Source organism: Dama dama, chromosome 6, assembly GCF_033118175.1.
Source record: "Dama dama isolate Ldn47 chromosome 6, ASM3311817v1, whole genome shotgun sequence".
Taxonomy (NCBI): Eukaryota; Metazoa; Chordata; class Mammalia; order Artiodactyla; family Cervidae; genus Dama; species Dama dama.
In genome coordinates, this window is record NC_083686.1 from 18,467,885 (window position 1) to 18,482,314 (window position 14,430).

General features: G+C 45.3%; 1 protein-coding gene and 1 long non-coding RNA gene across 6 annotated transcripts in view; both read right to left on the reverse strand.

Moving 5' to 3' along the window:
- The window catches only part of GPAT3 (glycerol-3-phosphate acyltransferase 3), a 69,369-nt gene extending 60,096 nt beyond the window's left edge, over positions 1-9,273 (reverse strand). For 3 of the 4 annotated variants that reach the window (XM_061145622.1, XM_061145618.1, XM_061145621.1), the window contains exons 1-2: positions 9,098-9,273; positions 8,649-8,936 (exon numbers count right to left, since the gene is read on the reverse strand). In XM_061145622.1, coding sequence (XP_061001605.1) covers positions 8,649-8,789 — 141 coding nt within the window. In that variant the 5' untranslated portion in view covers positions 8,790-8,936; positions 9,098-9,273. The remainder of the gene's footprint in view (positions 1-8,648; positions 8,937-9,097) is intronic. The other variant, XM_061145619.1, reaches the window with a different exon arrangement.
- Positions 398-8,190, reverse strand: LOC133058736 (uncharacterized). Of its 2 annotated transcripts, XR_009693367.1 has the most exons (4): positions 7,817-8,190; positions 5,411-5,487; positions 4,484-5,211; positions 398-2,613 (listed from the first exon to the last, which is right to left on the reverse strand). It is a non-coding gene; the product is annotated as an uncharacterized LOC133058736 (long non-coding RNA). The 2 variants fall into 2 exon arrangements; XR_009693366.1 differs by lacking the exon at positions 7,817-8,190 and having other exon boundaries at positions 5,411-7,808.
- Positions 9,274-14,430: the final 5,157 nt, after the last annotated feature.

A 14,430-nucleotide genomic window follows, 5' to 3' on the forward strand; every position in this document is an offset into this window, starting at 1 on the left:
ACTAACAAGGACCTACTGTATAGCACAGGGAACTCTACTCAATACTCTGTAAATGGCCTATTTGGGAAAAGAATCTAAAAAAAGTGGGGAAAAAAAGATATATATATATATATATATGTATAACTGACTCACTATGCTATACATTTGAAACTAACACAGCATTGTAAAGCAACTACACACAAACAAAAATTTTTTAAACCAACAAACAAAGAAACAAAGTTAAAAAAAAAAAAAAAAAAACCTGCCCATGAGGTCACTTATCTACTAAGATAAAGAAAATGTCATGATTAAGAGAAACCGCAGTTTTGAGAGAATTTAAGAACAGAAAAAATTAACTCCCAGAAATAATAGCAAGGTGTGATTTGCTCTTTTCTTCTTTATACTTTTTTTATACATTTCCCAAATTATCTACTATTAACATCACAGTTCAAGATCGGCAAGTGAACTCTTCTGACACCACTCCAGAAAACCCAATGGCTACCATCTTCAGTTGAGAAAGGATCAATTAAAATATCATCTAGATGATTACAATTCTAGAAGCTAACAGTGCCTCAACTGACTCAGGGAGGTAGGAGAAGAGCAAAACAAGAAGTAAAGGTCACTAATAATTATAATTAAGAGTTCAGTACCTTTGAAGGGGCAAAAAGACAGGATTTATTAAGCTTGTCAAGGCGAAAACCTCAGTCATTGGGACTTTCCTGGTCGTCTGGTGGTTAAGAGTTCGCCTTCCAGTGCAGGAGACTCAACCCCTGGTTGGGGAGCTAAGATCCCACATGCTGCAGGGTAACTCTGCCTGCATGCTAGAGAGCTCGAGCGCTGCAACTACTGAGCCCACAGGCAACAAGAGAAGCCTGTGCGCCTCAACAAAGACCCAGCACAAGCCCCTTCCAAGATACAAACAAACAAAAGAACACACTTCAGTTATTGCAGGGCTTGAAGGTGTTAAGCAGAAAGATAAAAGGTTTTTTTTGTTGTTAATTTTTTTTAATAAATAAGAAAATAAGTGCTAGAGAATAAACGACCTAAAACATGCACATGAAGGTCAAGAAGCAGGACATAACCTGACTGTATCAGGACCCCTGCACCACTGCCCAAACAGCAAAGCAGGAACATGCCATTTGTGCTTAGAAAACAGCCTATATATAGATGCCTAATCTTCCCGGCTTCAAATGGCAAGTCACAAATGATAACAGGCTCAGAGTCTTAATTTGGTTGCGTCCTTTTCTCCTCCTTGCTGATCCCAGGCAGGAATTCTCAAATCCTGGACTTTTATGCCTTCCATCTCGTCTCAGGAGAGGTGAAGGTTTATTTTCATGTGGGTGTGCACGCACGGGCTCAGTCACATCCAATGCATGGTGACCTCACAGACTGGAGCCCATCAAGCTCCTCTGTCCATGGGACTTCCCAGGTAAGAATCCTAGAGTAGGTGGCCACGCCCGCCTCCAGGGTTCTTCCCAACCCGGAGATCGAACCCACGTCTCCAATGTCTCCTGCACAACACGTGGGTTCTTAACTGCGAAGCCAGTGGGGAAGAGTTTTTCACTTTACAGTGTTGGTACCTATTATTGGTTATAAGTAGACTAAAGATATGATTAAGATAAAATTTTGTAAATAAACATTCATCCTCATCTTGGAGCTCTTTTTTAATGTGAGCATGTGCTTGTGAGTATGATATAAGTGGGAATTACCTTAGACTAGGACAATCAGTTCATGCTGACGGGATGGAAAATATCGGTATCGCATGGCTGTTATGAGCGGAACTGTACCCCTATCCTCCCCCCAAAAATTCATGTGTGAAAGCCCTAACCCCCAGTACCTCAGAATGTGGCTGTATTTGAAAACTGAGTTTTTAAAGAGGTGACTAAGTTAAAAAGAAGCCCTTAGGGTGAAGCCCTAATCCAGTGTGACTGGTATCCTTATAAGAACAGGGAGAGCTAGGGACACGTATACACAAGACAGACCATCCAGGTCACTACCTACAAGATGGCACCATCTACAAGCCAAGAGAGGCCTCAGAAGAAATCAAATCTCCTGACACCTTGATCTTGGACTTCCAGCTTCCAGAACTGTGAGGGAATAAATTTCCATGGTTTAAGCTACCGAGTTTATGGGCCTCTGTCAGGGCAACAAACTAATATGGGTACACTGCTCCAATAGCATGATGTGTTCCAAAAAACTCCATGTTCTGTCATCACACGAGGTTTAGAACAAAGACCCTCCCCTGAAATACTAGCTCCAAAGTCTCTCCTCCAAAACACAGTTACTGTGTTCAAGACGAGCACGTTTTTTGTTTTTGCTTTTAATGATTATTTATTTATTTAGCTGTGTTTGGTCTTCGTTGCGGCACATGGAATCTAGTTCTCTGACCAGGGGTCAAACCTAGGCCCCCTGCATTGGGAGCAGGCAGTCTTAGCCACTGGACCACCAGGAAAGTCCTGACAACTTTCCATCAGGTTGTCATTTCACTTAATTTCAAAATCCTCTTGAAAGAAAATAAGTAGCTGTCCACAACTCACAGTAAAGAAATGGGCAAGCCTAATTTTTCAAGCTTGGGCCAAAAGTTTGCAAAAACGTGGCACTGTCAGCTAGACAATTCAACTTCCAGTTTCCATGCTAAAAAGACACATAAGAATTGACTAAGGAGAGGGAAAGGAAAAAGGAAAAATGTACAAAATTATACAAAGCCTCAAAAGGTTAGGCCTACTCAATGGCTGGCCATCAACTGCAGCAAAATAAACTGGTCTCTTGGCAGAGTAAGAACTTAGGGTCTAGATTCAAGTTAAATGCTGATTCTACCACTGACAGTGGTATGCCACTGTCTAGTCAACTCACCTCTCTGAACCTTCTTTCCTCAGTCTATCAGTGGGAATAACACACCCTATCCCAGAGAGGTGTTGTAGAATTAAGTTAACTAAGAAGCACATTGCTTTGGTAGTTTTCTTTTACTATGACTTAATGGCTCAGCGGGTAAAGAATCCGCCTGCAATGCAGGAGACACAGGAGCCTCGATTGGATCCCTGGGTAGGAAAGATCCCCTGGAGGAGGGCATGGCAACCCACTCCACTATTCTTGCTTGGAAAATCCTATGGACAGAGGAGCCTGGTGAGCTACAGTCCGTGGGGTCACAAAGAGTCAGACACAACTGAGCGACTAAGTGCGCTCTGTCATAAACAGTCATGGCCTTCTAGAAGATTTACTGTATTTCCAACACCAAAGGATAATATCTGAGTGTTAACAGAAGTGTTAACCATCTGAAAATTATTGACCTGACTTTTTTAAAAGACAGAAAAATAACCGGTGGATGGAGGAGACAGTAAGGGAAAGAATAGTAACTAAAATACAAGGCAGGAGTAGTCTGCTCTGAATATGTGTGTGCTGACCCATCAGATCTGAAGGTAGATTAATTCTTGGCTACATAGGAGCAAACACACACACACACACACAACCAATGAGTGTTCCAATCCAAACTCCACTAAATTTGAGCACCTAATGTATATTAAGTGCTTTCATTCACTTCTCCTCATTCAATCTGCACAATAACTCTGTGAGCTATATTCCTAAATACACAGGAAGAAAGTAAGGTGGAGATGTTGAATGACCTGCCTAAGGTTACAACGCCAGAAATTTGGAGGCAGCTGTTCATATGTCCAACTTATGCTTCAAAAGTTGAGGGGAAAATTAAGTCCATTAACATTTATTTTTATCTATCTATTGCTTGCAATATCTGGTTAGATTTGGTAATTTATGTATCATTCCCCTGTATCTTTTTCTCCATTAATCCTACATTCTCTTTCCATTCTTTATTTCCCTCTATTCTTGCCTGGAAATATTCCATGGAGAATAATTCCCTCTATTTCCAGGCCTGTGAACTTCAGGCCAACAAATGACAGTCCTTAGGCCAATGAATAACAAGCATCATTAACCCTTCCTGGTTGAGAATAGCATAATTCAATCTTTAATCCATGCTCCTGTTTGATAAACATAAAAAACTCATACTCTCTTCCAGAGATCTAAATATATATTAATACACCCTACCAGGCAGACAGACTATGCATTCCCTCAGCCAGAAGTTTTACTTTTCATAGTTTGCACTCCTAAAACAACTTTCTCCAATATAAAGTCATAATATTGACACATCTACTTCCTAAAAATTACTATATACCCCTAGAAAATCACTGGTTTAGACAGAGTTCTCTGGTGGTCCAATGGCTGACTCTGTACTCCCAATAGAGGGGACCTGGGAGTTTGCATACCACAGCTAAGACCTGGCACAGCCAAATATATAAATAAATAAAAATAAACACTACAAAAAAACGAAACAGAAGTGAAGAAAATCACTGGTTTAGAGAATCACTCACTTACTCTAAGAATTCAAGCCCTGTTTTTCAAGTAGCTGGCCATATCAAGGACTTATGAATACATATAAAGATATTCAGCAATGCAGAAGGCAGCATTCAGCAGGTACTTAATAAATAATTATTACCTGAACTGGAGAGCTAAGAAGAGTCCTCAGCTGGCTGAGTTATTTGACAATTAGTCGTTTTCATAGTCAGCTATTCTGAAGATCACCCCCTCACACTGCAACTTCCAGAATTTGAGTTTATGGTCACCGAAAAAAGCTTATCAAAGTAAACACATAATGTGTAAAACTAAACAACCTTTTAAAATGGTATGTAAACTGTAACCAAGGAAACCTGAGAAATATCCAATTCTAATTAAACAGTCCAAAGAGGGACTTCCCTGGTGGTCAAGACTGCTTGCTCCCAATGCAGGGGGCCTAGGTTCAATCCCTGGTTGGGGAACTACATCCCACATGCAGCAACTAAGAGGTCGCATGCCGCAACTATTAATAAAAGATCCCACATGCTGCAGCAAAAAACAAAGATCTCACATGCCACAGCTAAGACCCCTCGGCAGCCAAATAAATATTTTTAAAAATTAATTAGATTAAATAAATATATATGTTTTTTAAGACTGCAAACAATATTCTTGGGGCTGTGTGTGTGCTGTCGCATGTTCAACTCTTTAGGACCCCAAGAACTGCATATACAGCCAGCCAGGCTCCTCTCTCCATGGAATTTTCCAGGCAAGAATACTGGAATGGGTTGCCATTTTCTACTCCAGGGAACCTTCCAAACCAAGGAATTGAACCCAAGCTTCTCAAGTCTTCTGTATTGGCAGACAGATTCTTTACCACAGGGCCACCTGGGACTGGAAAGTAAAAGAAAGAAACCACCAAGTCAGTTGAGAATATACTAAGGAATAATGAGTAACAGAAGGTCTGGACCTTGAACGGACTTTAACAAAAGGTATTTGTCCAGATATAAAAATGTTTTAATATTAAACAACCAGCACAATCTTTAAGGGAATTATTCCCATAGTTGGCAGAAAGACAATCCACTATACCAACCTCTGCCTAACAAATGTCTTTCAAACACCAAATACAGTCCTGGGCTGCCCTGATGGCTCAGACAGTAAAGGATCTACCTGTAATGCAGGAGACCAGGGTTCAAAATCTGGGTCAGGAAGATCCCCTAGAGAAGGGAATGGCTACCCACTCCAGTGTTCTTGCCCGGGGGATTCCATGGACAGAGGAACTTGGAGGGCTACAGTCCCTGGGATCACAAAGAGCTAGACACGACTGAGCGACTGTCAACTTCCAACAGTGCTGTTCTGGTTGGACAATACAAAGCTCCGGGTTACCATCTCCCTCTCCTGTGCCCAAAGCAAACCTGCTACTGGATCATAGCTCTTCCCTGAGGCGCCCAGCTGTACCCAAACACAGGAACTCCAGGCAGCTACCACCAAATCAGAGATGGCTCACAAAATGAATCCCCATTCTAACTACATATATGCCAAGCATCTGTCTGACCTAATAAACTTTGGTCTTAGCAAAGAGGATGGTTCTTTATGCTGCCATCTACCTGGTTTCCAAGCTAACTGGTATATCTTCCACTAAAATTAGAAATCTGGTGGGACTCCCCCGGTGGTCCAGTGGTTCAAATTCACCATCCAATGCAGGGGCCTCAGGTTTGATCCCTGGTTGGGGAACTAAGAATTTAATTAACTCTAAATTAATGGAGAATTTAATTAATTCTAAGCCTGTGCATCGCAACTACCTAACAGGTGCCCACGAGGGCCCATACTCCACAATAACAGAAACCTATGCTGCAACTGAAGAAGAGCCCGCCTACTGCAATGAAGATCCAGCAGCTGCAAGAAAGACCCGGCGCAAATACAGAAAAAGAAAACTGGCATTCTTGAGAGTTTAACTAACAAGGAGTACATCTCTAAAAATCTCTTCAAAGCTAGAAGGACAAAAATTAAAACTTGAGGCCCTGCCACACTGAAAGTCAGATCCTGGGCTGGCGATATCTCTTCAAAGTGTAGAAGTTATTTGCCAGGCCAACAGCAACTAGAGAGGGCTTCCCCAGTGACTAGTGGTATAAAGAATCCAAGAATCGTGTTCAATCCCTGAGTTGGGAAGATCCCCTGGAGGAGGAAATAGCAACCCACTCCAGTATTCTTGCTTGAAAAATCCCATGGACAGAGGACTCTGGCAGGCTACAGTCTATGAGGTCACAAAGAGTCAGATACTGCTGAGCAGGCAAGCATTCACGCACGCTACAGGTACTAGAAGGCCAATCTCCTTGACATCTCTTTAGCTGTACCTGACTTACGCAAGCAATCAAGAGTCAGCACCCAGAAGATAGAGTGTGAGATTTACTCTGTTCTCACTTGCAGTATCAATTCCAAAAGATATTACTATATGGGAGAACAGTTTGGTCATTTCAGAGTTCTAAGAGTGAACACCAGCTGAAGATAATCATCTGCTACAGGCAGAGCATTCTGAAGAAGATCTAAGGCAAGAGGCAGCTAGGAAATTCACAGTAGACTCTGACCATGTCCAAAGTGTGACGTCAGCAAGGAAGGTTCGAGACTGAAATATCTCCCAAGTAGAAACAACATAACTTTTAAAACGTGAGGGCTGATGAACAGTCAAATATAACTTTTAAAGACTAGACAAGAAATCAACCACAGAGTGCAAGAAAAATGTGAAATAAAACAGATGAGTAGGTAGAAGACATCTGCAGGAGATTAGCTGGTGGGTGACAGGTAATCTCCAGATAGGAGATAAAAGATTAGAGATGTGTATCTGAAAGCCACTCTCCTGGCTGAGGGAGAAGAGGAAATAAAGCCAAGCCCTGCGCAGACAGAGAATAAGGGCAGAAAAATGAGAACCCGTGTAAGAAGGTATTGTAAAGAAGCCACCTGCCAATGCAGGAGATACAGAAGACTCGGGTTTGATCCCTAGGTGGGGAAGATCCCCTGGAGGAGGAAATGGCAACCCACTCAGTATTCTTGCCTGGGAAACCACACGGACAGAGGAGCCTGGCAGGCTACAGTCCATGGGGTCACAAAGAGTTGGACCCCACTGAGCAGGCATGTAGGCACATTAGAAGCTTTTGTAGCAGCTAAAGAAACAAGCCATGTAAGATCCTCAGGGATAGAACCTGCATCTCCTGCAGCGGAAGCGTGTAGTCTTAACCACTGGACCACCAGGCAAGTCCCAATAATATTATTCTTTTACTAGCAGCAAACATGTACACAGCATCTAACATGTCCAGATACCAATCCAAAGTGCTTGACATATTTTAACTCACTTAACAACCCTATGGAAGCAGTTCTTATTGTTACTACTATTTTATAGATAAGGAACATGAAGCGTAAGTAGGTGAGTTCCCTGTTGAGAAGCAGAACTGGGATTTTGGCACCACGTCAAAGCAAATCTGTACCCAGAGTCTGCACCATTAACCTTTACGCTATAGGCCCTCTCTTCAGTTAGATTCCTGTCTCCACTGCTTGATTCAAGCAAATCACTGAACTTCTCAGAGTTTCAGCGTCCTTACCTGTAAAGGGGGGATAACATTTGCTCTCCCTACATCTGATGAGAGTCCACAGGGAACCCTCTGTGACTTAATAAAACCCTGTATGAAGGGCAAGTAACAGTTGTTCCATCAGGGCCACTCCCATCTAACACCTTTCTTTGCAAAATTTAAGAAACAGGAGGGTAGGAAGAGCTGAAGTCAAAGAAAACATGGATTTTCAATGACGTGTCAAGTGCCATTGGGTAGATTAAATTTCCATGACTCCTAAAATACAATCAGATTTCTTTCTACCATGCAGCGATCGGTTTCTTACCTTAGGCATAAACTTGATGCCTTTCGGGACGGGAAACCTTAGTCCACAGAAGGACCTCTGAAACCTGAGGTTGTAAAAACTAAGGAGAATGAGGTGGCTGCTGCTCGCTCAAAGAACATAAAGAAATACCGGTGATAGAAAAGGCGGTCGTGTTGTCACTGAGATGAGTAAAAATCATCATCATAATAACAGGGGGTGGGGTCGTTCTACCTCCAACCACAGCAACAAGGTGGTCCAGTGGTCTCAGGAGCCCTCTAGCTCTGCGGGAGACGCCCGGATACGGCCGAGGATAAACTAAAACGCACCTCCCTCCAGACCACTGACCTTCCTCCTGGTCTCCGGGCGTCTCCTCGGCTCTCAGCTCTAACCTCTGTCTCCATCGCCCCGGGTTCCCCCCACCCCAAAGCCCTCCAAGGAGGGGGCGCAGCATCCCTCCACGGACTCACCTCTAAAGTTTTCACCAGGATCTTCATGTAGATCTCAGAGATACCCAAAGACACGCCAAAGGCCGAAGGCAGGAGTATGAGGCCGAGCACCAGAGTCAGCCAGGTGTAAAGGATCTGCCCGGCCAGCTCCGCGCCATCCATGGCTCGGCGCACCCCGACTGGGCTCCACGGAGGAGGTCCGAGCGCGATGGCCGTCCCTGTCGGCAGGCAGTCCGAGGGCAACGCCAGGAGCAGCCGCGCGGAGCCCGGCTCCCAGGAGTCAACGCCGCCGTCTCCGGGCACTCACCTCTGCGGGGGGAAAAGAAGAGAGGAAGGGGAAAAAAAAAAAACTTTCAGAAGGACAGCAATTTCCTTCCTTCCTCGTAGGGCTCCTCCTCGCCGCGGCCGGTTAACTCTCTCTGCGCCAAAGGCCCAGGCCCCCCGCCGAAGCCGTCGCCTGGAGCGCAGACCTGGGGGCGAGCGCGGCGGGGAACGGGCTCCACCCCCGGTCCGATTTCCGCTGGGTGGCGATTGCGACAACTCAAGCGGTGACTCACGGAGGCCCTCCCGGGCGAGGATCCCGAGGCGCACCGCACCGCACCGCCGCGGACCTGGCGCCCGGCCGAGGACTGCACCGCCCGCACGCTGCGCGCGGACGCCGGGAGTCCCTATTTCTGCGCCCAGCCCTGGCCCCACCTCCTCCGCCACCCAACGGGGAGCCTCCAGGCGGGATCCACGCGGAAAGCGCCGCAGCCTCCCGGGGCGGCCTCCCGCCTTCGCCGAGCCCCGCCTCCCAGCACTCTCAGCGGAGGTCCTTTGGGAGCAGAATTTTCATCTGCAAAACGTTAGCCTTTTCTCATGCCCAGAATGGACTACCGATGGGTCCGGGACGCTTGAGAAGGTCCTGTTTGGGTATAAAACGACCTCTCGGCTGGGCTTTCGGCGGGGGGAAGAGAAACGCCTCGGTTCCTCCGCTTCCAGGTCTCCCACACCTCCTTCTCCCCCCGCCCCCCATCCCCTCCCTCCTCTGCTGAGCGGCTGGGGAGAGACCTAGCTCATCCCGGGAGGAGAAAGCTTTTTCCGACCGCTCACCTCGCTCAGCCGCCGCGTCCCTGGCACAGAAATCCTTCCGCCCAGGGTCGCTCTCTTCCTGGGTTAAAATTCCGACCACAGCTCCCCTCTCCTTTCACCCCACACTCAAGGCACAGAAACCACAGAAGAACGGCCGGGCCCGCGCTGGCTTCACCCCGCGGACGCGCGCTGCCAGGGAATTCAGTCCCCGCACCGCCGTCTGGCTGGCCCTCCTTCGAACAACCTTGGAGGGGTATTGACTTCCCTGCGGTTCACGCCTCTTAGAAACCTGATCTGTTTTTAAGAATAAGCGGGAGAAGGGATGTTGAGACTGTGTAGTCGATGAGAAAATCAGGCTCCCCAGGATTTCCAGATCGTCACGGAATGAGACCAAAAATCTCACAGCAGTCTCTTGCGGGTGTTATTTCAAGCTGGAAAAACGGGGAGGGCAGGAAAAACTGAATTCAGAGGGTTGATCGAAAATACTGCCATGGAGGCTGCCGGGGCCTAAGGTGTAGCGGAAACTAGTAGCGGAAGGAAGGAGAATCCCCCGGCAAAGAATGTAAATATTCGGCCTTTGCACCTCTCTCCGGGAGGGTATCACAACCCCCCTACCTACCCGCACCACCACCCCCCTTACCCCCCACTAAGAAGGGGCAAAGAAATGTGACTCGGTCCTAAAATTCAAGTTATGAATAAAGAAGTTTCAGGCGCTTGGCTTCTCAACATTAAACCTCTGTTTGGTCTGCCATTTTATGAAAACAAGAAAAACACAGTTGCTAAAATCCTTACAAAGTCCTTGCTGGAAACAAACACCTATTTAATCTAAATCCTCAAAGATTATTTTGACTCAACACTATACATTCAGGCAAAACTCTTAAACGCTCCTTTTATTTCCTCAGGTCCTAAAGGACCCTGAGCGATTAGACCGAAGTTTACCCAACAAGTCCCAGTGCAGGCAACTTTGTTTAAGAATGGACTTTGTCTACCCATTGAGACCCAAAAGCTGAGCGCCCACAATCTCCAGTGATTTCTGTTGCTCATGACCAAATTTCATGAACTGGGTTTGCTTCTTTTGTTTTGGGGGGCGTTTGTTTTTTCACGGAAGAAGTATTGTCCCACAACAGAATGATAAAATGGCTATGATCTCGAGTGACCTCTGCCTGCAGCAGCTTGAAAAGGGGCTTTGGTTCCCTGCCAGAGATGGAGGCCGTCCTCAGTGACAAGACCCTGGCTTCTCAGCTTTGCAGAAAATAATTCCCACAAAGAAGGAAAGTGGTGAAACAAGTAAAGTGTTTGTTGAGAGGAAAAGAGTAATGTGGATGAACACACAGGCAGGCTCAGAGAGTCACTAGGTTGCACCCTCCTGGCAGTTTTAATTACTTTTATGGGGCGTTTCTTCCCGGTTTCCTCTGGCCAATCATTTAGATGTGCCTGGTCTGTATTTGGTATATCTCAGGACTCTCCCATGCGTGCAGGCTCATTTCTTAGCAAATTATGGAGTCTAGTGAAGAGGCTCCTGGGTAGTTGATTATCACTTACTATGAGGTGACGCCCCCTCCCTTTCTGACCACCAAAGAGCCTCTCTGCGCATGTGTGATCTGGGAGGTCTCTTCAACTTGGAGAATAAGGAATATGTGGTCTTCAATATTTTATCTGGACAGGGCCCAGCTTCCTCCATCGTTCTGTTTTTATGGAATTTCTGCTATTACAGAGTTTCTATCCATAAGGGAGAAACTGCTCAGCCTGGGGCTCATCTATCTCCTGCCTCTGCAATAACGTAGAATTTGAAGGCTTTTGACTCCAGCACATCAATTTGAACAATTCATTTAGTCTTCTGTGCTTCAGCTTTCCCATCAGTAAAATGCATTCTTTTTAGGGTCAAATGTGATGATGAGTTTGAAGTCATTTAGTAACAACAAAGCTCTGTGCAGACATTGAAGGGGGCTTCAATGAGAGAAATAAAAGATCATCATTTTCTTGCCTAAAACAGGAGAACCAAGATAGGCTCACTTCTGCAGTGATGGGGGAGGGAGAGGGGAGACAAGACATAGCAAGCGGTCTCCATGCTTTCTTTCAGATTTCTCACTTCTCTCCTTTCCTTGCACACCCTAAAGCTCTATCATTTAAACCTAGGAAGGGTACTCCCTCCCATGCTACACTTAGGATTCCCTTCACAGTATGCTACAGTCCATGGGGTCGCAAAGAGTCTCACACGACTGAGCGACTTCATTTTCCTTTCCTTTTTCCTTTCACTGTCTTAGGGCTGCCATAACAAATTACCACAAACTTAGTGACTTTGGTGGTGGTTTAGTCACTAAGTCACGTCCAACTCTTGCCACCGCATGGACTGTAGCCCACCAAGTTCCTCTGTCCATGGGATTCTCCAGGCAAGAATACTGGAGTGCGTTGCCATTTCCGTTGTCAGGGGATCTTACCAACCTAGGGATTGAACCTGGGTCTCCTGCATTGCAGGCAGATTCTTTACTGACAGAGCCACCAAGGAAGCCCCCTAGTGACTAAACATAAATTTAGTCTCTCAGTTCTAAAGGCCAGAAGTCTGAAATCAATGTGTCTGCAGAGCCAAGCTCGCTCCAAAGGCTCCAGGGGCAAATCGTTCTTGCATCTTCCAGCTTCATGGGTACTTCTCAGTGTTCCTTGGCTTGTGGCAGCATACCTGCAGCCTCAGTCTTCAAATGGCCTTTTCTTCTCTTATAAAGACACCCATCACCCCAGATTTAAGGCTCACTCTAATGCAGGATGATTTCTTTTTAAAAAAATATGTTATTATTTATTTATTTATTTGACTGATCTGGGTCCTAGTTGCAGGACCCAGGATTTTCGATCTTCACTTGTAGCACATGGGATCTTTAAGTTGCAGCATGTGAGATCTAGTTCCCCGATCAGTTATTGAACCTAGGCCTCCTGCATTGAGAGCTCAGAGTCAGCCACTGGACCAACAGGAAAGTCCCCAGAACAATTTCATCTTGAGATTGTTTACTTAATTATATTTAATCGGGAAAGAACTTCTTTTCCAAATGAGTTCATGTTCACAGGTTATATTTGGGCATACCTTCTGGGAGGGTACAGTTCAACCCACTACTCCTAACATATCTCTTCAGTTCAGTTCAGCCACTCAGTCGTGTCCGACTCTTAGTGACCCCATGAATTGCAGCATGCCAGGCCTCCCTGTCCATCACCAACTCCCGCAGTTTACTCAAACTCATGTCCATCAAGTTGGTGATGCCATCCAGCCATCTCATCCTCTGTCATCCCCTCCTCCTCCTGCCCCCAATCCTTCCCAGCATCAGGATCTTTTCCAATGAGTCCTCTTTGCATGAGGTGGCCAAAGTACTGGAGTTTCAGCTTCAACATCAGTCCTTCCAATAAACACCCAGGACTGATCGCCTTTAGGATGGACTGGTTGGATCTCCTTGCAGTCCAAGGGACTCTCAAGAGTCTTCTCCAACACCACAGTTTAAAACCATCAATTCTTCAGCACTCAGTTTTCTTCACCGTCCAACTCTCACATCCATACATGACTACTGGAAAAACCATAGCCTTGACTAGATGGACCTTTGTTGGCAAAGTAATGTCTCTGCTTTTTAATATGCTGTCTAGGTTGGTCATAACTTTCCTTCCAAGGAGTAAGCGTCCTTTAATTTCATGGCCTCAATCACCATCTGCAGTGATTTTGGAGCCCCTCAAAATAAAGTCTGACCATTTCCACTGTCTCCCCATCTATTTCCCATGAATGATGGGACCAGATGCCATGATCTTAGCTTTCTGAATGTTGAGCTTTAAGCCAACTTTTTCACTCTCCTCCTTCATTTTCATCAAAAGGCTTTTTAGTCCCTCTTCACTTTCTGCCATAAGAGTGGGTGTCATCTCCATATCTGAGGTTGTTGATTTCTCCCAGCAATCTTCATTCCAGCTTGTGCTTCTTCCAGCCCAGCGTTTCTCATGATGTACTCTGCATATAAGTTAAATAAGCAGGGTGACAATATACAGGCTTGACATACTCTTTTTCCTATTTGGAACCAGTCTGTTGTTCCATGTCCAGTTTGAACTGTTGCTTCCTGACCTGCATACAGGTTTCTCAAGAGACAGGTCAAATGGTCTAGTATTCCCATCTCTTTAAGAATTTTCCACAGTTTATTGTGAATAGTCAATAAAGCAGAAATAGATGTTTTTCTGGAACTCTCTTGCTTTTTTGATGATGCAGAGGATGTTGGCAATTTGATCTCTGGTGCCTCTGCCTTTTCTAAAACCAGCTTGAACATCTGGAAGTTCACGATTCACATACTGTTGAAACTGGGCTTGGAGAATTTTGAACATCACTTTACTATCATGTGAGATGAGTAAAATTGTGCGGTAGTTTGAGCATTCTTTGGCATTGCCTCTCTTTGGGATTGGAATGAAAACTCACCTTTTCCAGTCCTGTGACCACTGCTGAGTTTTCCAAATTTGCTGGCATATTGAGTGGAGCCCTTTCATAGCATCATCTTTCAGGATTTGAAATAGCTCAACTGAAATTCCATCACCTCCACTAGCTTTATTCATAGTGATGCTTTCTAAGGCCCACTTGACTTCACATTCCAGGATGTCTGGCTCTAGGTGAGTGATCACACCATCATGATTATCTGGGTCATGACGATCTTTTTTGTACAGTTCTTCTGTATATTCTTGCCACTTCTTCTTAATATCTTCTGCTTCTGTTAGGTCCATACCA